Consider the following 26,076-nt stretch of genomic DNA (forward strand, 5'->3'; position numbering starts at 1 on the left):
TATGTTTGGGCCTCCTATACCTAAAGAATGCAGTAAGGCCCAAGCATAGATATAGATACAGAGGGAGATTTTCTAAACCTTACACACAATTCTGATGCTCCGCTCTAGTTAAAAAGAATTAGGAAAGTATGACGGCTTCGTGTTGAGAAGGAAAAAGAAACATACACAGAAACAAAACATACCTCCCTCCAGACACGCAAAAGCAGAGGAACAGTTTGGCAGTGTAAATCTATGTTTTTTCTTCATGCCTATCTACATTCTTTATTTCTTCTGCAGCAACAAAATGTATCCTAGGGGCGTCTGGGTGGCTCAGTTGGTTAAGCGTCACTCTTCGGCTCAGGTCATGATCTTGCAGTTCATGAGTTCGAGCCCTGTGTAGAACTCTGCCAACGGCTCAGAGCCTAGAGCCTGCTTCTGATTCTGTCTGTCTGTCCGTCTATCTGTCTGTCTCTCTCTCTCTCTCTGCCCCTCCCCCACTCACACTCTGTTTCTGTCTCTCAAAAATAAACTTTAAAAAAAAGATAAAGGGGCGCCTGGGTGGCTCAGTCGGTTGGGCGGCCGACTTCAGCTCAGGTCACGATCTCGCGGTCCGTGAGTTATTGATGTTCTGAAAAATAAGGGGAAACTTCAGATTCATAGTAGCTGTTTTCAAACACTGCTGTTGTTTGGAAGGCTCACTTGTTACAAGTTTTATGTTTAGAGATTCTGTCCCAAGTGATCTGACCCAGTTGCTCCAAATACTGGGCTTCGTGAAACACTGGCACAAAAATCCCATTATCCAACTCTAAATTTAAGTCAGTGACTGTAATGGGCTCAGGAGAATCTTTTCGGGTGGTGGGTATATTCTAAAATTGGGTTGTAGTGATCTAATTTAGTTATAGTTCCACAACTCTGTAAACTTACTAACAAAGTTACTGAAAGGGACACAACATAGCTGAATTTTATGGCTGTTTTAAAAACCCGGGAAAGCCTCCATAACCCCATCACAAAAGTATTTGTGTGCTCACTGCAGGATTTTTAGATGTCATGAGAAAAGAAAGGACACACCTCGCTGAGGTGGGCGGGTACTGTTATTCTGAGCTCACTCCAGTCTCCAGACAACCTAACCCTATAACACCCAGGCATTTTAAATCCAAGGCCAGGACAGGCAAATCAATTCACGAGCTTCCGCTAAGGAAGGGGTGTGGGGTAGAGTTCATGGTTAAGACGCGTCGTTTTCTGCCTTTTAACACTTTACTATGAGTGCTATCTGTGCTAAGGTGAAAATGGACCATAAAAGCTGAGCTACGCAAATATCCCCGAGAAGGGATGGTTTCTGTAAATACCACAAGCTCATAAAAGCACCACCGAAATGCGCCAGGCTGTATCTCCTGCCGGGGGACACGCACCGTGACCGTGAAGCTGTGTAGTGTAATCATCAGCCGGCCAGCAGTGCTGAGAAGGGGGCTGGAGAGGCAGGGGTGTCCGCCCAGGCGCTGGTAAGCGTGAGATCCCACACGGTGGACCCCCTCGGGTGGGGCCCGGAAGGCATTTGGGGGCCGATGGTTCAGACGGAAGAGTCCCTTCCGTCTGAAGGGGGGGGGGGAGGGAGGAGGGTGGGCATGAAGGCCACGCCTGGACCACGTGCAAGTCTCAGCCCCAAGAGGGAGCTGACGGTACAAGGGGGACCCCTGAGCAAGAGGAGAAGCAGGAAAACCGTGCGGGGGGGTCGGGAGGGAGACTGTAGACAGCCGAGCAAGGGAGAGCGGAATTTCGCTCTAGCGAGTGAGAAAGGCTGGGGTGCAGACAGCGAGGGGGAACACCAGTATCTGCAGAGCAATGGAAGCCGGGGGGGGCGGGGAAGGGACCGCCTAGGACGGAGGTACAGGAGCTGGGACAGAGCCCTGGGGGCACCGGTGCCACAGAGGAAGACAGGTCAGAGAGAGGGGCAGGAACGGGGGTTGGCTGTGGCCTTTCCTTCCTGTCCAACAGAGTCCTCGTGATTTTTTAGGAATCCTAAAGTACATCTTTGAAAATGGTCCATGGATCCGTTTGGAGACAAGCCACAAATGCCCACACGGGGAGCCTCGAAGAAACTACAGGAGTTTCACCACTGACTGTACAGGAGAACGTTACATAAATCCAATTAACTGTCCTCCATTTAAAACCCACTCCCACTTCCCAGCTGCATCTCCTGCTCTGCCGTTTTTAGGAGATAACCTGGAAACCCAGGCATGCCTACCAGCTAATGTCCTGGAAAATTAAATGCCCAGTAGAACTGTGCCATGCAGTACTCATGGATTCCACCTTTAACCCCTGTAGAGAAATACTTCCTGCACATTTCTAACTGGATTTCTGACAACAAAATCATCATCTATTTTGACAAATTTAAGTAAAACAGGGCCTCTTTCTTCTCTCCAAACAAGAGCCACAACATGTACCTGCGGGTAAGCACTTAGCCCTGATGTGTCTCAGAATTACCAAGGCATCTGTTGGTATGTCATCTTATGTTTTGTTTTTTTTTTTAAGTTTATTTATTTTTGAGAGAGAGAGTGAGTGAGCACAAGCAGGGGAGAAGCAGAGAGACAGGGAGAGAGAGAGAATCCCAAGCAGGATCCACCCTGTTAGCACAGGGCCCAACCCGGGGCTCGAACCCACGAACCATGAGATCGTGACCTGAGCCAAAATCAAGAGTCGGATGCTCAACTGACTGCGCCAGCCAGGCGCCCCCTCATTTTAAGATTAAAACACAGAAACCCAGGGGCGCCCGGGTGGCTCAGTTGGTTGGGTGTCTGACTTCGGCTCAGGTCATGATCTCATGGTCCATGGGTTTGAGCCCCGCATCGGGCTCTGTGCTGATGGCTCAGAGCCTGGAACCTGCTTCAGATTCGGTGTCTCCCTCTCTCTGCACCTCCCCCACTCAGTCTCTCTCTCTCTCAAAAATAAACATTAAAATTTTTTTTAATTACACACACACACACACACACACACACACACACACACACACACACACAGCAGCCCAGCCCTCCCCTAATCATAACACATCAGAATCTCTCGGGTATTCCTTGTTTTTGTTCCATTTTGTATTTAAAACGTCAGCAGCAATTCCGAGGAGCCGAGGTGGGAGCCACTGGTGTGACTTTTAAGGAATGTTAGCAATACCTTTCTGTGAAAAAAGGATCGATTTTGAAAAGCTCTGTGGGAAAAAATGTGGGAGCAGCAGCAGAGCGGAAGGCCGTCTCTGACAGGCTACTCTCCCGCACGCGGTCGCGGGGTTGACACGGAAGCTGGTCGGTGACACTGTTTCAGGAGCAGGTGGCTCATTCCCGCTGCGTTGGCTCCTGACCAGGAACAGGAAGTGACACGAACCAGGAGGCTCTCAAAGCTATTTCTGGCAAACAAGTTTCTCTTAGGTTTTTCCTAAGAGCCGTAAGCGTTTCCGTAGAGCAGGTTAACTCTGGGAAGGAGGTAGATGGGGGAAGTCTCAACTGCAGTTTCTTTTTTTCTGTTTTTAATTTTTCTTTAACATGTATTTATTTTTGAGAGAGACAGAGTGGAAGCTGGGGAGGGGCAGAGAGAGAGGGAGACACAGAATCCGAAACAGGCTCCATCCAGGCTCCGAGCGGTCGGCACAGAGCCCGACACGGGGCTCGAACTCACAAACCGTGAGATCATGACCTGAGCTGAAGTCGGACGCCCAACCGACTGAGCCACCCGGGCGCCCCTCAACGGCAATTTCATCCAAAACACAAAGGACCGAAGGTCACCATGGGTTTGGAAGACGAGGTGGGGGTGGGGGAGAGCGGGAATGACGGCGAACAGGGATGTGATTTCTCTCCTGGGTGATGAAGACGAAACTATAAATAAACCAAAAACCACTGAAGGGCACACTCCAAATGGGCGAACTGGACAGTGTTACGAACGACAGCTCAACACAAGTGTTAATAAATGCAAAGGAACTGTTTCAAGTGTCAAAACAGAAGGGTTTACCTGGGTATAAATGCTAAAAATGTGGCTCTGTACTTCGTCCATGGAGTCGAGGCCATAGGCCACGGTGCCCAGGTGGAGCCGTTTGAAAACCATCTCATTCTGGGTAAGCGTTCCTGAAACACAAGACAAATCGAGTAACTGTGCCCACATCCTGGGGCTGTCGTTCACCATCACCACGGCTGCCGTTTCCTGAGAGTTTACTGCTAGGTGTTTGCGCTGGCCTCCACACTGCCCCCGCGGGGCAGACCTCTGTGTTATGTGGCCTGCCCAGAACCTAATTCCTTTTCTTTTGAAACAGCATCCTGGGGTTCCATGGGGACACGACCACCGTCCCTCCCTGGGCTGGTCAGGGTGTCTGACTCATTCCATCGGCCAGGATGGTGGCCCAGGACGTGCACTAGATTCTATGCTGAAGGCATCTGAACCTCGAGCAGACAGATACCTGGACAGAAGACGAACAGAATCAAGTTCACCCCAGTGATGGAGTCCTACAGAGACCTGCTAACGTACCCAGAAATTCTCTGGTTCTGCTCCCTCCTGAAACCTAATTTCTCTCTGATTTGGTGAGCCACCCCAGACCTTTGTAACGGACGCTCTCTTGTCCCACGGCCGCCAAATGGTAGAGATGAAGCTTAAGCCCAGGTATCGCCATGCCCCCGGCCTTGCTCTTAGTCACTCTGATATTAAATTGCAAAGTATTTTGGGGTGTGGTTACGAGGGCCTGAAGCCAGACTGCCTGCTCTGTCGCCCTGCGCTTCTGACAAGGCAGTAAACCTCCCTGTGCCTCATTTCCTCGTCTGTAAAATGGGGATAAAAATGCCCACAAGATTAGGTGGAGGATTAACTAAACAAGTATAAATGAACACCCAGAAGAGCACCCCGTGCGTAATTAGTACCGTGTAAGGCTTTGCTGCTTGACGATGGTGACGACCATCACGGTCACCGTCACCAAATAATCAGCCCTCATCCAAAGGTCCAGGGGCACCATCTCTAACACCTCCAGAAAGAATCCAGGCACCCGCCTCACCCAGAAGCCTCAGAAGGCCCAGGAAACAGCTCACCTGTCTTGTCTGTGAGCAAGTAGGAAATCCTCCCCAGCTGCTCGGGGATCGTGCTGGAACGAACCACGGTCCCGGGGATTTTCGAGTCCCTCCGAATCACCCAGCTGTACACGATCTTGCCCATGTCCAGGTTGACACGCAGACTAGTCAGAAGACCAGAGCAAACAGGTTAATAACAGCACATCTGCGAGGTTCCTAGGGTCTCTGCAGATGGCGAGGACTCTTAACACGCACCTGGGCTACAACATCTGGAACCCCTGCCTACAGACGCGCGTCTTCGGCTGAATCCCCACATCTGACAAGAGTCAACACCGCTCTCAGATAACTCACCACCCAAGTTTTCACTTTTGTGAAGCGCTTCTATTTTGGACTAAGATAAGACACTGAAAACTTTAAATGCTTTTAAAATACTGAAACGGTAGTTGTCTTAGTCCTTTTTTTTTTTTTTCCTAATTACTGGTCCTCTGAGCCAACGTATTTTGATAATGTGCTGCTCTAACTTGTGGCAAAATCTACGTTAACAAGTTTACTACTGAAACCAGTCCGTGCACAGCTCAGCGGCATCAAGTATGATCAGCCTGTTGTACCACCGTCACCCACCATCCGTCTCCAGAACTTTCTATCTTCCCAAACTGTAATTCCATACCCATGAAACAACGCCCCGTTCTCCCCTTTCTCCAGCCCCTGGAACCCACCAATCTACTCTCCGTCTCCCTGAATTTGACTGCTCTAGGGAGCCCACAGGAGGAGAATCGCACAGATTTGTCCTTTGGGGACCGGCTGGTTTCCCTCGGCACAGTGCCTTCAGGGTTCATCCCTGTTGTGGTCCCCTTTGAGCCCGGACTCAGGACCCGTCTCAACGCAGCACTCCCAGCAGCCACTCCCAACCTCTTGAGCCGGCAGAGGAGACAGGACTCTGAGCGGTATCCCTGGCATAAAGCAGGCAAGGCAAGATCTTCCGAGCAGAGACTGATTCAGGAAAGGATGCTTCAGGGAGGAAGGCGCCCTCCCTCCTGATGCTACAGCCACAGAGCACGGCTCACATCCTTGACCCTGACAGTTCCCGGTCATCGTTCTTCAAAGGGACCACGAGGAAAGAGAAGACAATGTCATGGCTCGTCCTCTGCTTACCTGATGGGAATGATGTTGGAGAACAAGAGGAGGAAGCGGATGATCTGTAGGTACCAACGACCGGCAAAGTGCTGAAGGGCAACCATGACGAGCGACACCACCACCAAAGCACCAAAGAGGATCTTGGTGAGGCAATTCACTTCCAGGTCAAACAGGCCAATCTGCGGGACAAGGCACAAAGGAGAGCTAGTGGATGCAGGTCCACTACCCGGAGAACTGGTCCTCCACTCAAGAACACCTCCACCCCGGTGAGTCGGTAGGACCCATCAGCCCCCGGAACCTTTGGTTGAGAATACCAGGCTCTGTGGGCTGGACTTCCTAACAGACGTCCAAAGAACCTCAAAGAATTTGGATTTCAATTTTTTTTTTTTTTAACGATTAAGAAGAGTTAGACTTGGGGCACCCGGGTGGCTCAGTCGGTTAAGCAACCGACTCTTGACTGTGGCTCGGGTCATGATCTCACGGTTCGGGGGATCGAGCCCCGCGTCGGGCTCTGTGCTGACAGCTCAGAGCCTGCTTGGGATTCTCTCTCTCCCTCTCTCTCTCTGCCCCTCCCCCAGTCGTGCACAGACTCTCTCTCTCTCAAAAATAAACTTAAAAAAGAAAAAAAGAAGATGGGGACTTGCAAACATAAGCAGGTTACCGCTGCATTTGGTGGCGCTCTGTGTGGCATGACCTCTGCCATCCGCCCCCACCTCTTAGATCCGCACCACACGCTGATCCAGCGCTGCCTGAGTTCAGGACACACACACCGGGGGCACCTGACGTTTAAGGGCTGTATTGCTGAACACGAGGATCTTACCAACTGCGTGTTTACGCTAATGTGTATGTTAACAAAAACGTAACTGGCACAGCAAAGCCAGAACTTCACAGAAACGTGGCCCAGGGTAAGGCTGAAACATCAAACAAACGGCCTTCCGGCTGTAAGGACAGTCATGACGGTGAGTGGCATTCGTTCACGGTGTCGACAGAGGAAATCGTTCTGTACTTTCTGGCTCCTCGAAACTGGAGGAGGGGCCGGGCTGGGAGGGCAAGTCACGGTGCGAAAGAAGCGACAACGGGGCCACCACCGGGCAGAGGGCACCGTGGACCACGTTTGCCACAGCCGGCCGTCAGCGGGGTGGGGGAACCCGAGGCTGCCCCCTCCTCGCTGTGCGGCTCGGCCGAACGCGGTGCTTCTCAAGGCCACCGCTCGGCTCAGGTGAGCCCGTGGAAGTGCCTGGGCTCAGAGGCTGGGGTGAGGGTCAAGTGGGATGTGGGTGAAGAATGGAGAACACACAGCACACGGTAGGTGCTCAACACTTTTAACCTACGAGCTTTAACATTTTTATGAATTCACATACATACATACGCATACCTGCTTATGTGTTACATGAACGCGTCTGTAGGTACATAAACACACACACACACACACACACACACACACCCGTATATGAAAAGGCGGTAAGTTTGTATAAATGAAATAACACTGTTAGGTGTTCCTACCTTGATTTTTAATTTTTTTAAATGTTTATTTAGTTTTGAGAGAGAAAGAGCATGAGCAGGAGAGGAGCAGAGAGAGAGGGAGACACAGAATGGGAAGCGGGCTCCAGGCTCCGAGCGGTCAGCACAGAGCCCAACGCGAGGCTCGAACCCACGAACCACGAGATCGTGACCTGAGCTGAGGTCGGACGCTCAACTGACCGAGCCACCCAGGCGACCCTACTGTCTTTAAATCTAGCTCCTCGGGGGCGCGCCTGGGTGGCTCGGTCAGTTGAGCGTCCGACTTCAGCTCAGGTCGCGGTCTCACAGACCGTGAGTTTGAGCCCTGCATCAGGCTCTCTGCTGCCACAATGGGGTCCGCTTTGGATCCTCTGTCCCCCTCTCTCTCCACCTCCCGTGCTCATGCTCGCTCTCTCTCTCTCTCTCAAAAATAAATAAACATAAAAAGCCAAAATCTAGCCCCTCACCCAGCCAACACCAATCATCAAGATACATCAAGTCAAAAAGTTCTGACAAGGAGATGCATCTTAGGACCACATACACACCTTACTTCGAGGATTTGAGGTATTCATGACACTCCGGAGTTCTCTGCCCGTGTACAGAACAACACCCACAACGGTACCTAAAATCAGGAAAGCATAATGCAAAGGGCCGTTAACAAAGACGATGATCTATGCCCACACTGACCAGTATGGTAGCTAGTGGCCACATGAAGCCGTTTAGATTTAAATGCAATTGAAAGTAGTATGTGAAATACAGCTGCCCATTCTCACTCCACGTTCGCCAGGTTCAAGTGCTCAACAGTCACGGCAAAGATACAGAGCACTTGCACCGTTGCCATAAGGTCCGCTGCTCAGTGCTGGTCTGTGCGGCCCAGCAGCCTGGGGGGAGTGGAGGTCTGTCCTTTGTGCCTGTGCCCTCAGAGGTCTCCAGAGGTGCCTAGAACATTCCTATCTTCATAAACAATGATAGAAGTTCAAATACACACTCTTCTTATTAGAGCATATTCTTCCCGCTGAGTCCGATTCCTTTCAGACGCTGTGTCTTAACGAGACTACTGGGGGGGAGGGGGGGAATGTCTGTCCACAAGACAATTCTTTCCTGAGAACTCCCCTGCTCCCTCTCACCCCCCCCCCATACCGCGCTTTCTGGAAGTCAACAATTTATAGGAGGAATATCAAAGGCTAGCTGACATTAGAAAAGATGCTCAACTTTGTGAATCATCAAAGAAATGCAAACTAAGCCATTTCAATCCCTATCACAGCAACAGAAATTCCACAGCTTGGGAACATCCAGGGTCAGCCGAGAGGCGGAGAAATGGGTTCTGCCGCACATGCGGTTGGCTGGAGCGTACGTTGGGACAACGTGTTTTGGGGTGAAACTGGCAAGATTAAAAATGTACCACTGTCTGCCCTTTTCAGGGTATGCCGTGACGACTCTCAACACGGTGGGGAAGACAGGCAGCGAGAGAGCAAACGAGAAACAGGTAGTCACGGACAGCGGCAGGGGCCATGGTGAAGTCCAGGCAGAAGAACAGGAAGGGAGGCCGGAGAAGGCTGCGGGTCCGTGCCGGGTGGTCAGCGAAGCAGTCTCTGAGTTGAGGACACCTGAGCGGAAGCTCGAACCCTGAGAAGGGACCAGCCCTGCCAAACCTTCAGGGAAGATTCCCAGGAGCACAAGCAACCTAGTCTCTGCCGGAACATCCGAACTCGCCTCCCTCAGAGGGACATGCAAAGCCTCAGAGAGCCTCAAACAGAGTTGGTGGAAGGGCCCGAGCCCAGGTGAAGCACAGGGACTGTGTCCCCGGGACAAAGCCCTGGGAGGAGATGCCGAAGTCCCCCTTCCAAGCTTAATGCACACGATGCGGTTCCCTTCCAGGAAGGCTCAGCAGATGGCAGGCCGGGGAGAGCTCCCTGGAGACTCCCTGGCAGATGGCAGGCTCCAGTGACGCAGGCCTGCGGCCGCGGAGACAGTTAGACTAGGGGTGGCCACGCAGCCACTGCACCCACTCCTGCACAGAGGCGGTGGGTCTCAGTCACCGACGTCCAGGGTCCGAGAGGGTCCTAACAACTAGGGCCTCTGAACGGGTCCCCCGCTGGCGCCAGCCGACCTCAGTGCCTCCCAAGGCCGCTGAAAATGGCCTCCCCCCACCCACCCTCCGCCTGTGCTAAAGACCAAAACCACCTCCACAAGATCCAAAGGCCGGCCACTGTCACCCAGAGAGAAACCACAGACCTGTGCTGGTCTGTACAGCACTTTAAAGGTTTTGGATTCGAGGCGCCTGGGGGCTCAGTCGGGTAAGCGTCCGACTCTTGATTTCGGCTCAGGTTGCGATCTTGCGGTTCGGGAGTTCGAGCCCTGCTTCGGGCCCTATGCAGATAGCACAGAGCCTGCTTGGAATTCTCTCTCTGCCCCTCCCTCTCCATCTCTCTCAAAACAAATAAATAAACCTAAATAAACAAAGGTTCTGAATTCATTGCCAACTTTGAAATACAGGAGTTTTCATGCAAAAAAAATTAAGGGGCGCCTGGGTGTCTCGGTCGGTTAAGCGTCCGACTTCAGCTCAGGTCATGCTCTTGCAGTTCACGAGTTCAAGCCCCGTGTCGGGCTCTGTGTTGACAGCTCAGGGCCTGGAGCCTGCTTCGGATTCTGTCTCCTCTCTCTCTGCCCCTCCCCCATTCGTTCTCTCTCTCTCTCTCTCTCTGCCCCTCCCCCATTTGTTCTTTTCGTTCTCTCTCTCTCTCTCTCTCTCTCTCTGAAACATAAATAAAAACATAAAAAAAAAGAGGGGCGCCTGGGTGGCTCAGTCGGTTAAGCGGCCGACTTTGGCTCAGATCGTGATCTCGCGGTCCGTGAGTTGGAGCCCCGCGTCGGGCTCTGTGCTGACAGCTCGGAGCCTGGAGCCTGTTTCGGATTCTGTGTCTCCCTCTCTCTGTGACCCTCCCCCGTTCATGCTCTGTCTCTGTCTCAAAAATAAATAAACGTTAAAAAATAAAATAAAATAAAAAAACATAAAAAAAAGAAATTAAGAATTCTGGCTTCTCGCGGAACATCAGAAGATGTGGTGACACTGGGTCCGCGTCTGCCACTGTACTACCAGCAGGTGTGAAGCACAGGCACTCGCTTCAGCCAGGGGAGGCCCTCGGCTCATCCTGGTCCCCACGGGGCCCAATCAAGCCCTTCAAGACTTTCCGACCAGAGAGCCCCTCCACCCCCCACGCCTGACCCCCACTTCCTGTGCTGTCAGCTCTCCTGACCCTCCACACTGTCACCCTCTGCCATCCATCCGCGGAGTCAGACGCGCCCCCGTTTGGCCAGCTGGTTTCTTTCCCCAAGTCACACCGCTGCGGTCGGCTTTCACATGGAGTTCTTCCTAACTCTCCACGACAGCGCGGTCCTGGGGTCAACGCTGCTCTGTGACCCCTTTGTTCCCCATCTGTGACAGGACAAATGCTACCCCCCTGAGCGCAAGCCTTCAGAAACGTCTACAGCAGTTAGATGCTGCTGCAACATTCAAGCATGCGACCAAAGGACGTGTCCCGCCAAGCCTTGGGGCGAGGGGCACGTGGCGTGACTGCATGTGGGTCACACGGTGGCCACGATCAACCCGCCAGGCTGGGGTCGGGGGAGGCAGCGGCACAACGGACTGGAGAGTCTGGGAAGAACCGGGCTCCATGACACAGCCGGGCCACCTGCTCTGCCAAGGCCCCAGGCCTCCCCCCCGCCGTCCCTTCCGTGTCTCACCCCAGTGACTCCTCAGCCGAGTGGCCCGGTGGCGGGTTACCGTGGCAACTGCATCCTCTACAGATTGATGCCGGCCAATGTCACTGGACCCTACATGCTGCCTGGCAAGTTTTCTTTTTTATTTTTTTTTAAACTTTCAAGTGATAAGAGCAGAATGACCAAAACACAGGAGTTAGACTCTACAGAGAACAGAAAAGTAAAATCTCATCTAATCAAGGTCATTAAGGACGGCTGTTTCTTGAGTTGAGCACCAGGAAGGAAGTGGCTCGTATGTAACCTCACATTAGAACCACAACGTAGTCAGAGAACTACTCACTGAGAAGCAGGGGAAACTGAGGCCAGCTAAAGAAACAGTAAACGTCCGGCTTCTCAGACTCACTCGAAAACCTGCGCCCGCTGAAGGGCTTGGCAGGTGCTGCTACCGGATCGTTGAAATCACTGCTCTCTCTGTTCCTACAGCACCACTCACAAACGGTCTGAAATTTTTTTCTCCCCTTTTCAAGGTCCCAACTTGCTTTCCACTCTCTGCCTTCTGGGAGATGACCTCCTAGGCTGTGTGACCTTAGGCAAGTTGCTTAGCCTCTCTGAGACTCAATTCCTCTTTATTCCATTAAATCCTCATTTAATGCCGTGAGACCAAAACAAGAGAATGACAGCAAAACACTCTGTAAATAAAGAGCCTGGTAAGTAAAACTTACTGCTGTTCATCTCTGAGATTAAGGCTGAGAAGCCTTTTCCACCTCAGACCCTCCACCTCAAAATCATAATCTGTATGAAGTTTAGAGTAAACTAGAAACACCACAAGGGTGGAGACAAGAATCTTCTGGAATGCTACCACAGCACCAGGGCCTAGCAACAGAGCATGGCCGCATTACATAGAGGTGCTTGATCAAAGCCTTTTGGGGGCGCCTGGCTGGCTCAGTTGGTATAGAGCACGCGACTCTTGATCTTGGGGTCGTGAGTTCGAGCCCCACGTTGGGGAGGAGACTGGACTTAAAATACAACCTTAAAGGGGCGCCTGGGTGGCGCAGTCGGTTAAGCGTCCGACTTCAGCCAGGTCACAATCTCGCGGTCCGGGAGTTCGAGCCCCGCGTCAGGCTCTGAGCTGATGGCTCAGAGCCTGGAGCCTGTTTCCGATTCTGTGTCTCCCTCTCTCTCTGCCCCTCCCCCGCTCATGCTCTGTCTCTCTCTGTCCCAAAAATAAATAAACGTTGAAAAAAAAAAATTTAAAAAAAAAAAAAATACAACCTTAAAAATCCTTTAGGGGCGCCTGGGTGGCTCAGTCAATTGAGTGACCAACTCTTGATTTCAGTTCAGATCGTGGGATCAAGCCCCGGGTTGGGCTCTGGGCTGAGCCTGGAGCTTGTTGAAGGCTCACTCTCCCCCTCCCCTCTGTCCCTCCCGCCCACTCACACTCGCTCTCTAGAGTTAATTAATTAAACTTTTAAAATAGAAAATAATTACTTGTTAATAAGTGACTTCAAAGTGGAGAACTGGGAAGGAAGAGTAAACCAGTTCTGAGAGATGCGTGGACAAGCGGGAGGGGAGAGGCCAGAGGGCAGAGTCTGAAGGGGAAGGGGCTCCTGCAGGGCCTGGTGGGCGTGGCCATGGGTGTGGGCGGGGATGCAGGCGTGGCCTCGGGTGTGGGCGTGGCTTCGGGCCTGGCCAAGGTATGGCCGGCAGTGCCCAGTGGCCACGCTGAAACTCAGGGACCCATTCCTCACTTGGTTAGTCATCAGGAGGATTTGAGACATCCCGGATCACGCCGTCAATACGGGCAGGCAGCGGAAAAGGAAAAGGTCGGAGGACCTCAAGGGAGCGCTCAACTCTGCCCGTTTGCGTTAAGCGGAGCCCCTGCGGAGGGTGAACTAGCAGCCCCGTGTGTACCCTGTGCTGGTCTGTGCTCGTCATCCACAGGCCTTGCCGCAGAGGACCCTGACCAAGCATCTGCTGTACTGAAGAGCCACAGGCAGCATCAAAGGGAAGAAAACAGGCTGGCGGGAGGGACATGTGCGTGAAGAGGGAAAAAGCCAGACTCCAGCAAACAGCAAAGACAGAAAGTTGCCAGCAGTACAATCATACATTAATAACAGTGGATACTATTACGTAACATACGTAATACAGTAAGGACAGCTGCACCGTAAGTTCTGCTTCTGGAGCAAAGTGCCTGGGTTCAAGCCTCCGCTTTGCCTTTTACCTGCGGTGTGACCTTGGGCAAATTACTAACCTCACTGAGCCGTGGTTTCCTCATCTGCAGAATGGGAATGATACCGGCACCTTCCCTCACGGTAACGTTGGGAGGGTTAAGTGAAGTGTGTAATGCACATAAAGGGCTCAACAAAGTGCCCGACAGATCAGAGGCACCCCACTAAGGTCAACTGCGGCCACCGCAGACACCTCAGCCCCTGGAGCCCCTTCTGCCCAGTTTCATCCCAGTGTTCACAAAACTAAAAGGCACCAATTTCCACGGCATCTTGGTGTTTTCAACACCAAGGCTCCAACTCAGGCCCATGGCCTTTGCCTGGGCACCACGGCCCCTGGACGGGCGGGGCCAGCCCCGCAGCCCCCACGGACACAACTTCCGGCCAGAACGCCCAGGTTGCCCCAGTTTCTGGTACAGATTAGAATGTCAATCTCGGGAGGCAATTAAGGGCCATTCCCAGAGCGGACGCTGCAGAGAAGTCCACTGGCACAGCAGATTCTCACAGACGTCCGCAAGTGTCCGAGGGCCAATTAGACGTCAGTTTGATTCCCTGGAGGGGCGCGAGCAAGTGGAAAACACCATCTGACCACGACTAATTTTCCCAACTGACAGATGATTATTCTAATTATACAAAAGGATTTTCTTTCCTTTTCAAATTGCTAACACATTCCTCAACAAGGGCACCCTTACCCGACGCGATGACAGTGCCGGCCCAGAGAGTGTTCTCTATGCTCAAGCTCTCGCTGATCGGAGGGTCGCTGTCCTCCTGGAAAAGGCCAACGGACACGCATTTATCTACCAAGGTTTGGGCAGAATCCACAGGCTGTTTCCAGCTGGCTCCTCCCAAGACAGGAAGTGAGGAGGACCCCTATTCGGATGCCTGCAGCTCAGCCAGGAGAGAAGGGCCGAGCTCACAAGCCACCCTCCTGGGCGTTTTCATCCCACAGTGATAGGTGAAAAGGGTGGTTTGTGACTGAAGCCGGACAGGCTCCTAACGCTGAAGAAATGTCGTACAAGGCTAGAAATAGAATGCAGAAGCCAATCGAACAGAAACAGCCCTCTGCTGGCCAGCCCTACAGCTTCCAGAAGGAGACCATGGATTTAATTTGGAGTCTACAAATCTCCTGTCCCAGATTCTTCACAGCATTTCAGCCCAAATTTAATTTCTATTCTGAAAAGTTGGGACGTGGCTTAAAACTTGTAACGTAGGCAGACGGGGCTTGTGCGAGTGGAAGGGGTCACGGATGCATCTGAGGGGGACAGAAAGAGTGCTTTCAGAGCCTTAACATTAATCGTAACAATGCTCGGCTCTAAGTTGTCAGGTAATTCTAGCTGGTCAGAGGCTGGAAGAAAATCCAGCTGGGCCAATCTCATTGAGAAACACTATGTCAGCTTTCAAGGCCAGGGTGGGAGAGGGGGGTGCTTCTTAAGGGAATTTCACCCCCACCCCGAGCAAAGCTGCTCCCTAACAAAGACCCGTCAACACCTCTTTGCAGGTCTGTTACCAGCACAACTCTATAAAGGCAGGATTCCGTGGTGAGTGAGGCTTACTTACTCTGGTAAAAGTTCCCACAAAGTTGTGAATGTCGATATTGGGTTCTTCTGCGTAAACATAGGATCGGATCTGAAGAAGGTCCTGTTCAACAGAGGTAACGTTTTGGAGTTAAAAACAAAGTTCGTGGGGCACCTGGGTGGCTCAGTCGGTTGAGCGTCCGACTTCGGCTCAGGTGGTGATCTCGCGGTCTGTGAGTTCGAGCCCCGCGTCGGGCCCTGTGCTGACAGCTCAGAGCTTGGAACCGGATTCTGATTCTGTGTCTCCTTCTCTCTCTGCCCCTCCCCCACTTGTGCTCTGTCTCTCTCTGTCTCTCAAAAATAAATAAATGTAAAATAAAAATTGTTTTTTGAAAAGTTCATAATTAGAGAAGATTTCGGGAGGCACCCACTAGTTTTCAAAAGCAGCTGTTGCTCTCAGACAGCAAACAGGCTCTCAAAATTACAGGGCAGGTGGAAGAAGGAAGAAAATGTTTCTAGTCAAGAAGCTTAGGAGTTGCCATATCCCAAGACACCCTGACAGAGTCTGCTGTGAAGATGCCTGTTTATCTGTGGACACCCAGTGTTTCCCAAACTGGTTTCCCACACTGGTTTTGCTACACCGTGCTTTACAAGAGCTGTTGGTACCAAAGAAAATACTTGCTCAGTCAACAAGGGGCTACTGGGCACCTGCTCTGTGTAAAGCCCTGGAAAAGACGGAGGGGTGAAAAGCAAAAAAAGAACACCTCACACCCATTAAGAGGGCTACTCTCAAAAAACAGAAAAAGTGGGGGACCCATGTGGCTCAGCCGGTTAAGTGTCTGATTTTGGCTCAGGTCATGATCTCGCGGTCTGTGACTTCGAGCCCCGTGTCGGGCTCTGTGCTGACAGCTCGGAGCCTGGAGCCCGCTTCGGACTCTGTCTCTCGCTCTCTGTCTCTACTCCTCCTCCACTCCTGCTCAGTCTCTCGCTCTCTCAAAAATAAATGAACATCAAAAACAAACAAACAGAAAACAGAGTTGGTGAGGATGCGGAGACGTTGGAAGCTTGTGCACCGTTGGTAGGAATGTGAAATGGTGCAGCCACTGTGGAAAGCAGTATGGCAGGTCCTCAGAAACCCTGGCACAGAATTAGCACATGAATAGCAAGCCACCTGCTGGGAACCGAAAGCAGGGTCTCGAAGAGACCATGCGCCCCGTCCATAGCATCATTACTCACAATTACCAAAAGATGGCAACAAACCCAAGGGCCCATCAATGGATACGTGAGACGCGGACGAACGAAATGCGGTGCGTACACAGGACGGAACGTTGCCCAGCCTTAAACAGGAAGTTCCGACACAGGCCGCCACGTGGGTGGAGCTTCGGGACCTTTCGCTAAGGGAAGCAAAGCCAGTCGCAAAAGGACAGATACTGTAGGCCTCCACTTACAAGAGGTCCCTAGGGCAAAGTCATAGAGACAGCAAGTAGAGTGTGCCTGCCGGGGGCTGGGCGATGGGGAATTTTTGTTTCACGGGCGTGGAGTCTTAGTTTTGCAGGATGAAGAGACCTGGGGATGGATGGTGGGGACGGCTGCACAACAGTGTGAAAGTGCTTACCACCACCGAACTGGACACTTTAAAATGATAAAACGGTAAATCTAGTGTGTATTTTACAGTAAAAGATTTAGAAAACAAATCTCCAATCAGGTGGTCAGGACCTGATACCACAGGTTTTCAGACCACAATACCCCGTCCCGTGCCATCAGGGGTCTGGAGTGGGGTGGAGGCTACCGGCCGGCCCCTCAGGTGGGGCCTGAGACCTCTACTAACTCACTAGGAGGCCCCGTATGCAGGCGTGTTTGTTCTGTGGCCCCTATGCACTGGTAAGAAAAGGCCCTGAGGCACACCCAAAGTGCGCGGGTAAAGGTGTGGAATTGCAAATACAGTAGGATCCCTTCTTTGTAAAAGCTCCCCCTTCCAACAAGTTTGCAGCTGTACATCTGTAGGAAAGGGTGCTGACCACGGTCCGCAAAGATCACTACGGCGTTCACGTGATCCCCGGGGGAAGCGGGTCAGGTGTGGGGTAGAGGCCATGAACGACACTGTTTGCTTTTTCCTCCAGGGCTTTCCACATGCTTTAATTTTTTTAACATTTATTTACTTATTTTGAGACAGACAGAGAGCGAGAGAGCAGTGGAGGGGCAGAGAGAGAGGGGAGACAGAGAATCCCAAGCAGGCTCCATGCTGTCAACATGGAGCCCAATGCGGGGCTCAACCTGAGTCAAAATCAAGAGTTGGATGCTTAACCGGCTGAGCCACCCAGGCTCCCTTAATTTTTTTTAAACAAGAATATAGGCACGTAATGCCCACGTAATCTTTTCATACGGTTCTTCTAACTTACAACTTTGTTAAATTGTTGCACCCCATTCAGATCCCTTCGGTCCAGTGGCATCTGGACCCCAGCCCAGGCCTGTGCCAGACGGGGGTGGCGGGAGTGGGGGTGGGGGGGGAACATGAGCATTTATTAAATTGACACATCCAAAGCACACACCAAGAAATGCAACTCTGTGCAGCTGACGGTCAAGTATCTTCATGATTCTAGGCTCTTCCAGGCTGTCTCTTAAAGAGAATCCTTCAAATCATTTTGAGGCTCGGAAAGCTTTCTTTGCAGAAATCTCACCAGGAAGTTAAAATGCATCACCCAGAAAAAATCAGAACCATCTCAGGGGCAGGTGAGTGCGTTCTAAGGATTCCCGGGAGCTCCTAACCACGGTTAGAAACTCGCTACTCTAGAATGCCTGGCTGAAAAATTAAGACTAATACCAGTGTTATCTTACTCGTCACTGGCTATGAAACATCATCAGGACAGTGGGCGTGTTTATTAGCAGGTTAACACGGAACTGTATCCTGCCTGCTCCTTCCTCACAGAACACAGTGAACCCGACCACTAGCCTGGGAAAAGTTTACACATTCTGCCTAACCCTTTCGGACCAGTTGGGTCTCTGAGTGTTTCAATTACGTTTTGTGACTTTGTAACCTCGTCCTTGGGCCACATCCAATCTATGTGGCTTATGTTTAAACTTACTCTTTGGCTCCCTGTCCCCCCTCCCTTTACAAATCATGGCATGAGTGACGTGGGGCTAATGGGGCTAACACGCTGTTCTCTGTGCTGTTCCTCACACTGTTCCACGCAAAGGACGTTCAGCAGTGAACGTACTGGGCAGAACTCTGCTCTCAGAGATACCGCCTTGAAGTGAGTGGGGTGGGAATGCAAGGAAAGAACTGTCAGAAAATGCCTCTCAGATAAGGAGACCTGAGCACAAAACCCAAGGGACAGAATGGAGATGTCCACCCAGGCAGCCAGTGGGGTCTGACTGCCCCCGGTGCAGGAAACAGCAAGGGCAAACACTCGGAGGCAGAGGACCCCTGATCAGGAGGGAGAAGGCACTGGCGGGCAGAGCACCCAGGCCGAGGGTGGGGCTCTGGCACTGAGACAGAGGACGTGGGGCCTGAGGACAACAGCGAGGGCTGAAGGGAGGGTTCTCAGTAAGACGAGAGGCGCTGAGCAGAGAAATGATACACCTGCCTTCCCTTCTAATTTTAGGCTAAGTACCTTGTCAGGGCTTCTTAAGATTCTGAGCTATGGGGCCCTTGGGCGGCTCAGTCAGTTAAGTGTCCGACTCTTGATTTTGGCTCAGGTCATGATCTCACGGTTCACGAGCTCGAGCCCTGTGTCGGGCTCTGCGCTGACAGTGTGGAGCCTGCTTGGGATTCCCTGATTCCCTCCCTCCCTCCCTCTCCCTCTCTCTCTCTCTCTGCCCCTCCCCCACTCTCTCTTTCTCTCTCAAAAAACTAAACTTAAAAAAAAAAAGACTGAGCTTCCCTCCAAAGAGCTCCCCGTTGTGCTTCACACAGCCACATAACTAGAAAGAACAGGTGCCCGGGGCCCCCCCGGCCCCCACCCTGTCACCCCTCCTTCACAAGTGACACACACTGATCTACGTGCGCCCCCCCCCCCCACCCCCCGAGCTGGCTGGCCCTGCAAGGACACGGTTGCCAGGCTGTGTTTCTGCGGGAAAGCTACTCACGGCCGCGGTGGGGAGCCTCTGCGCGCAGGCCACGGGGAGCCGCAGTTTCCAGTCGGTCTCGCCGTCCAGCTGGTCTGTCCGCAGGAAGCACGACCCTATGGAGGAAGGTGGGCACCGTCTACCCCCGGGCAGCTCTGCGTAGTTCCCGCTCTGGCCTTCGTAAAAATCCAGCCAGTGGCCAGCAACCAAAAGGGAAGACAAACGCCCCGTTTCCCACTTCCCCTGTAAGCTCTCGCGTCCGGAGATCTGGGTTCAAATCCTCACTCCACCATCCGCCCCAAGCAGGAACCTGGCCAGCTCCTTGACCTTGCTAAATAAACACCGGCAGGCCCTGTCTGGAAAACGGGGAGAAACGCAGACCTCGGGAGGTTGCTGTAAAGACCTGGGGGTGACCGAGCCCCCAGCATGGTGGCTGGCATGACACAGCTGGCACCTCAGGCCACTCTGGGCAGAGTTGTCTACACTCATCAGGAGCCAGCCACCTGGAAGCCAGACCAGAGGCACCACGTACCAGCAGCATGCCCTTGGGAAGCCACCTAGGCTGTCCAAGCCTCGGTTTCCCTGACGGTGAACATGGACACAGCAGCAGCAGCCTCACATGAGGAAGACTCGACGGCTGATCCTGCCAGACGGCTCGGAACACAGAAGGCGCTACGAGCGGACCCGTGCTGGTACTACTGGCCCGTGAACGCCTATTTCAGTCTGGCGTGCAAGTCTCAGCAATGGGTTAGCTGTGTATTCATCAGACCCCGGATGCACTGAATTCGTGGGCACTGCGGCCAACACCTCTGGAGACTTAAGGAGAAGCACATCTAGGGGCCTCTGAGCAGCTCAGTCGGTTAAGCATCCGACTCTTGGTTTCGGCTCAGATCGTGATCTCACAGTTCATGAGTTCGAGCCCCAAGTCAGGCTCTTCGCTGACAGTACAGAGCCTGCTTAGGACTCTCTCTCTTTCCCTCTTTCTCTGTCCCTCCCCCGCTCATGCTCTCTCTCTCTCAAAATAAATAAACTTTAAAAAAAGAAAAAAGGGGGGCACCTGGGTGGCTCAGTCGGTTAAGCGTCTAACCTTGGCTCAGGTCATGATCTCATAGTTGGTGGGTTTGAGCCCCACATCGGGCTCTGTGCTGACAGCTCAGAGCCTAGAGGCTGCTTTGGATCTGTCTCTGTGTCTCTCTGCCCCTCCCCCGCTCTCTGTCTCTCTCTGAAATGAAATGAAATGAAATGAAATGAAATGAAATGAAATAAAATAAAATAAATAAAATAAAATAAAATAAATAAAATAAAATAAAATAAAATAAAATAAAATAAAATAAAAAATAAAATAAAATAAAATAAGACAAATAAGAAAAAAGAAAAAACACGCCTAATTTTTTCTTTTTCGGGGGGGGGGATACATTTCGGGGGCCCCAACCCATAATGATCTATCTTCACTGACAAGGACGTCAGAGCCAACGGAGGACACAGCTGCAGATTTCAAAGAAAGACTTTCAATCTAGTGCCTTCTACCCCACCTCTGGGCTTTTTAAATATATTATTAGTATAAAATTTCATCTATACTTTTATTTGATTGATAATAAAATAGACTGCAGCCACCTCAAAGGAATATAACGGGACCTTTTTTTTCAGACGTTCGAAGATCTGGTTGCGCCTGTAGGCAAGAGAAAAACAGCCACAACGTTTCCTCGCAACGGCTTAAATAACAAAAAATAAAAAGGAGATTAGAGTCAACAGACGGGTGGGTGGGCAGGCCATGGTGGTGTCGGCCCCACCGGGAAAGAACTGCCCCCAGCGGGGTCTCCTTAAGAGGCTGGAGCAGCTCCCTCAGGCCCAAGCGGGCTGTGATAACAAATAAACGGATGGGCGAGGGGAGGCACGGCCCCGCCACTCATGAGCAGAGGGCCAGAAAGGCCACCTACCTCTCTCCCCCGTTTCTCTACCGTCACACTTCTCCCGGCATTTCCTCCGAAGAGAGAGGATTTCTGTTTGCTTCTGCACGTTGGACACACTTCCTTATCCCGCCAACCCCTGAAGTTGAGCCTAACAGCAGCCCAGAAAGGAAAATCCCGGCCACCGTGCGCGACTTCGCCAGCTGTGACTCAGCGTGGGCCCGACTAATTGTATCGTTGTGATGGTCTACATCTATTGAGCTGTGAGCCCCAAGAACGTTTTGGTTTTTTGTTTTGTTTTTTTTTTTAAAGACTGCTCTATTAAAAGAGATGTTTTTGATTTGCCTCCATGGCTCCAAAACGATCATCTACTTCTGTTCCATTTTCAAATGATTATTTTGCCAAATTACCACTGAAAGGTTAATGGTTATTTTCAAAATTGATCCCAGATGTTTACCGTTTTTTTCCGATGTCCTCAGGAAGATCATGTCAGCAGGGACCCGCTGGTTCTGCGTAATGAAAAGAAAGACTGTTACTGTGAATGCCCACGTGTGGGGTTTCCGCCCCCCCCCCCACCCGGCCCCTCTCAGTGGGGAGGGGGCCATAAACCCACAGCCTCATTGAAGTTTCTGCCTTTGTCCCAGACAGATTTGGGGATTTATTTGGTTTTGAATCTGAAAAATCTTGCCCGCTGCTGTTCCTTTCCTAATCCCTTAGAGCTTCACTTTACCTCAAATCGACTTTGAGCTCTTGGATTTAATCCTTTTAAAAGAGCATAGTTCACTTCCCACAGAAACCAGTTACAGTACGATCCCATTCTGATCAAATATTATTCCAAGCCTCTCCAGGGCCACCCCCAGACCCACTACCTTCCCTTCCAAAAAGACAGCTTTTAAAAAGAGATGTTTAGGGGTGCCTGGGTGGCGCAGTCGGTTAAGCGTCCGACTTCAGCCAGGCCATGATCTCGCGGTCCGTGAGTTCAAGCCCCGCGTCGGGCTCTGGACTGATGGCTCAGAGCCTGGAGCCTGTTTCCGATTCTGTGTCTCCCTCTCTCTCTCTGCCCCTCCCCTGTTCATGCTCTGTCTCTCTCTGTCCCAAAAATAAATAAACGTTGAAAAAAAAAATTTTGAAAAAAAAAATAAATAAAAAAAAATAAATAAAAAGAGATGTTTGCCAAGGTTACAAACATTTGTTAAGGGCGCTATTTTAAAAAATGTGTTTTCTGGCCTCCTTACCGTTCTCGTATTACACTTAACCCCATCTCCCCACAAAATAACAGAAAAGTACTATGCGTATGTCACAAAATGCAAGCTAAAACTGCTCAAATGGTAAATGACCAATATTTTTACGTGCTTACTCAGCAAGCAGACTTCTAGGAAAGATTTTGTAGTAAGTTAAAAAAAAAAACAAAAAACAAAAAACAGATGCAGCAAATAGGAAATCAAAACTTAGGGGAGCCTGGGTGGCTCAGACGGTTAAGCGTCCAACTTTGGCTCAGGTCACGATCTCCGTAGTCCGTGAGTTCGAGCCCCGCGTCGGGCTCTGTGCCGACAGCTCAGGGCCCGGAGCCTGCTTTGGATTCTGTGTCTCCCTCTCTCTCTGCCCCTCCCCCACTCTCTCTCTCTCTCTCTCTCTCTCTCTCTCTCTCTCTCTCTGAAAAATAGATCAACATAAAAAAAAAATAATAACTTGTACTTGAGTTTATAAGGAGAAATTCTGGCTAACCAACCACATAAACCTTGAAAAAGTATTTTATACGTACGTCTCATGGGGAAAAACGTTTTCCTCCCCAGGCAAAGCTAGAGGAGAAAAATCCCCCAAAGCCTGCATTCAGTTAGTCTACGAGATACACAAATCCACATGGTTGGGCCTGTGAACTGGCAATGACTTCCCACATTGCCACCAAACCCACACGGCAGCCTGGTCACAAACTGCGAGACCCCACCCACCTTTTCAACGATGATAAGGTCTCCAACCTGGATATTGGAGCTCTTCACTTTCACCGTCCCTGCGAAGAAAGACATCCAAGATACATCACGTATGAATGCATTTCAACTCCTCACGCCTTTGCAGAGTGCCCACTAGCCTGCAAAGTCAATGTCATACACCCAGAAGTATGTGCCTCCCCTGCCCAGCCCACCTCATCAACACTGCCTGCCCCTCTTCGGAGAGATTCACCTGCTGCGGGGGCTGCTCGAGGAGTGAGTCCCCGCCCCTTCGAGCCCTGGAATAACTCACCCCTCACTTGAGGTCTTCTGCCTCACCGGTGCCATATAAGCTTTCCTAAGTCGGCACCGTGACATTCATTCGGCCCCAAAACAAAACAAAACACAACACGGAAATGGGGAAGAAAATGAAGAGTCGGATCCACAGACAGAAGGTCAACTCTTAATTTTCAACACCCCTAGAAAGAATTTGGGGCCAACCGAAAATGACCGATTTTTTTTTTTTTAGATTTGCAATTGCTAGATATTTTGCTTATGTGATGTTCAGACTACACAACTTTCGCTGGATGTCTGGATAAACAGTAACAGCTCACATGAAACACCAATCCTGTGCTAAGCACAGTACAGATGCTGACAGAGTGACAGCTTCTTTTACCCTCACGACAGCCCTCAGAAACAGGGATTATTGTCTGAAGTTTTCAGAGGAGGAAAAAAGGCTCAGACCTGCACCCAAACCCCTAGTCTCACGGTGAGAACAGGTCAGAGCCAGGATTCACACCACCATCTGACTCCAGAGGGTGAATAAAAAATACCAAAAAAAAAAGAAGTGAGTTCAGTTCAACCCCTCCCCCCCCCCCCCCCAAAACACATGTACTGAGTGCTATGCTATGGGAATTCAAAGATGCAAGACAGTCCCCTTATCCTAGAAAAAAAAAGCCTGGTCTCCAGGAGTCAACAAACGTGCTGGTGGAGACCACGGCAGTGAACAGTTTCGGTTCCCCACTGGGCCAACGACTGTTCCCCACCAAAGGCTAAAAACCATTCTTAGCTCCCAGCCCATACCAAAAAAAACAAACAAACAAAAAAAAAAAAAAACGGGTGCCTGGGTGGCTCAGTCGGTTAAGCGTCCGACTTCGGCTCAGGTCATGATCTCACAGCTCGTGGGTTCGAGCCCCGCGTCGGGCTCTGTGCGGACAGCTCGGAGCCTGGAGCCTGTTTCGGATTCTGTGTCTCCCTCTCTCTGACCCTCCCCCGTTCATGCTCTGTCTCTCTCTGTCTCAAAAATAAATAAACGTTAAAAAAAATTAAAAAAAAAAAAGGTGGGGGGCTGGATTTGGCCCCTGGGCTGTGGTTTGCAAACCCATGAGCGGGTGAGAAAGAGAGTCAGACAGATGCTGTTAGTGCTAAATAGTGTGTGAAATGATGCAGGGGAGCCCAGTGTGCACACAGAAGCCCCTTGATCGTGCATTCAACATTCCAGCAGCATTTATGGAATGCGTGCTGTATGCCAGGTCATGCGCAGGTGGGGATCCACAGAACTCACGGTCTAGTGGAGGGAAGGAGGCGATGGGCAAATAATAATCGGGTGGGAGGGGCTCAGGGAGGTGCACAAGAGGTGACACGGGAAATGGCCACATGAAGGACACTGGTGACCAGTAACCCAGGAGCGGAAGGCACGAGATTGGAGAGAGTGTGCGTGTCAGCTGCCCACACGCGCGCGTGCAGTGGCAGGCTGCACCTCCTTCCTTCAGCGAGACCAGAAGCGCCGCATGGGAGGCAGGGACCGGCAAGAGACAAAGGCTGAAGGGCTGGTCGGGGGCCGGGTGGTCCTAAGAACAAGTCCGGAGAGGAGACGGGCCTAGATTCTGGGGGCGGGGCACATTCTCACACATTAAAATCTTCGAGAGTCTTTGGCCTATTGTAAAAAGCCCATTTAACTTACAAACCATCAGATGAGCCGAGGGAGAAAGGAAATGACAGGAATGGCTCTCAGTCCTCTGCAGGGAAGTATCAGTTTCCCCAGCACCCAGAGCAAAAGTCGAAGGGGAATCACTCGGCTGCTACTCCCTCCCTGTTCGCTCAACAAACGCCCGGCGCTCACGAAGGAGGCGCATGCGCTCTCTCGTTGGAGCTCCGCTAGTTTTGAGAAGAACTTAAAAGACACTGACGAGGTCATCTAAGCGTACGACCCGAGACTTCTACAGTTTTTCACAGCATTTTCTACTTTTCGCACCATTCAGCGTGTCTTTGTAATAATTATCCACCATGATCATGGCTTTCCAGAGCATTCCAAGTTATCGCTATGGAAACAACTTTTTCAAGGAGGTTCCACAGGGTTTCATTTTCATTAGTTCTTGTGTTTAATTAAATTTCATCATGGTAACAGCACTGGCACTAAAAAAGGAAAGCATACAAACACTAATAACAACTTCTAGACAGAACGTAGCAAGTGGCGATGAGCTGGGCCGTCAGTTGCTCTGAGGGCCTTCTAGACTCTTCCAGCGTGGGCATCTCACTCATCTCACATCAGTGTTTAATGTGCCTCATTTTCTCAAAACACAGGCCTAAATTCAGTTCGTGGGCCTGAGCCCTAGCACGCTGGAGAGAGACCCACAGCCTCAAGCGTTCATTATGTCGAGACATCTGCAGAGGGAATAGAAGATTTCCACCAAAATCCAAAGAGTCAGAGGGGCGCCTGGGTGGCTCAGTGGGTTAAGCGTCTGACTTCGGCTCAAGTCATGATCTCACAGACTGTGAGTTCAAGCCCTGCCCGTGTTGGAATCTGTGCTGACGGCTCAGAGCCTGGAGGCTGCTTCAGATTCTGGGTCTCCCACTCTCTCTGCCCCTGCCCCACTCATGCTGTGTGTGTGTGTGTGTGTGTGTGTGTGTGTGTGTGTGACTTTCTCTCTCAAAAATAAATACAACATTAGAAGAATTTAAAAACACACACAAAGAGTCAGAGCATTAGAAATGGGGGGAAAGAGAGTCCAAAGTGCAGAATTCTTCTCCTGCCTGAACATTTCTTCTGGTCCCACCAGGGGGCAACAGGAAAAAAT

At 51.2% G+C, this 26,076-nt stretch overlaps 1 protein-coding gene and 1 long non-coding RNA gene across 4 annotated transcripts in view; one reads left to right on the forward strand and one right to left on the reverse strand.

Annotated features, from left to right (window-relative positions):
- The window catches only part of ATP9A (ATPase phospholipid transporting 9A), a 131,436-nt gene that overhangs the window by 55,451 nt on the left and 49,909 nt on the right, over positions 1–26,076 (reverse strand). For all 3 annotated transcript variants that reach the window (XM_086702498.1, XM_086702499.1, XM_086702500.1), the window contains exons 5-13: positions 23,024–23,082; positions 21,532–21,583; positions 19,189–19,283; positions 15,146–15,226; positions 14,281–14,356; positions 8,189–8,265; positions 6,162–6,322; positions 5,031–5,173; positions 3,970–4,082 (exon numbers count right to left, since the gene is read on the reverse strand). In XM_086702498.1, coding sequence (XP_086558624.1) covers positions 3,970–4,082; positions 5,031–5,173; positions 6,162–6,322; positions 8,189–8,265; positions 14,281–14,356; positions 15,146–15,226; positions 19,189–19,283; positions 21,532–21,583; positions 23,024–23,082 — 857 coding nt within the window. The remainder of the gene's footprint in view (positions 1–3,969; positions 4,083–5,030; positions 5,174–6,161; positions 6,323–8,188; positions 8,266–14,280; positions 14,357–15,145; positions 15,227–19,188; positions 19,284–21,531; positions 21,584–23,023; positions 23,083–26,076) is intronic.
- Positions 1,058–10,096, forward strand: LOC147582812 (uncharacterized). Its single transcript, XR_015249542.1, has 3 exons — positions 1,058–1,478; positions 1,991–2,426; positions 9,065–10,096. It is a non-coding gene; the product is annotated as an uncharacterized LOC147582812 (long non-coding RNA).

This window comes from Puma concolor, chromosome A3 (genome assembly GCF_028749965.1).
Source record: "Puma concolor isolate L17-30 chromosome A3, mPumCon1.1.hap2, whole genome shotgun sequence".
Classification (NCBI taxonomy): Eukaryota; Metazoa; Chordata; class Mammalia; order Carnivora; family Felidae; genus Puma; species Puma concolor.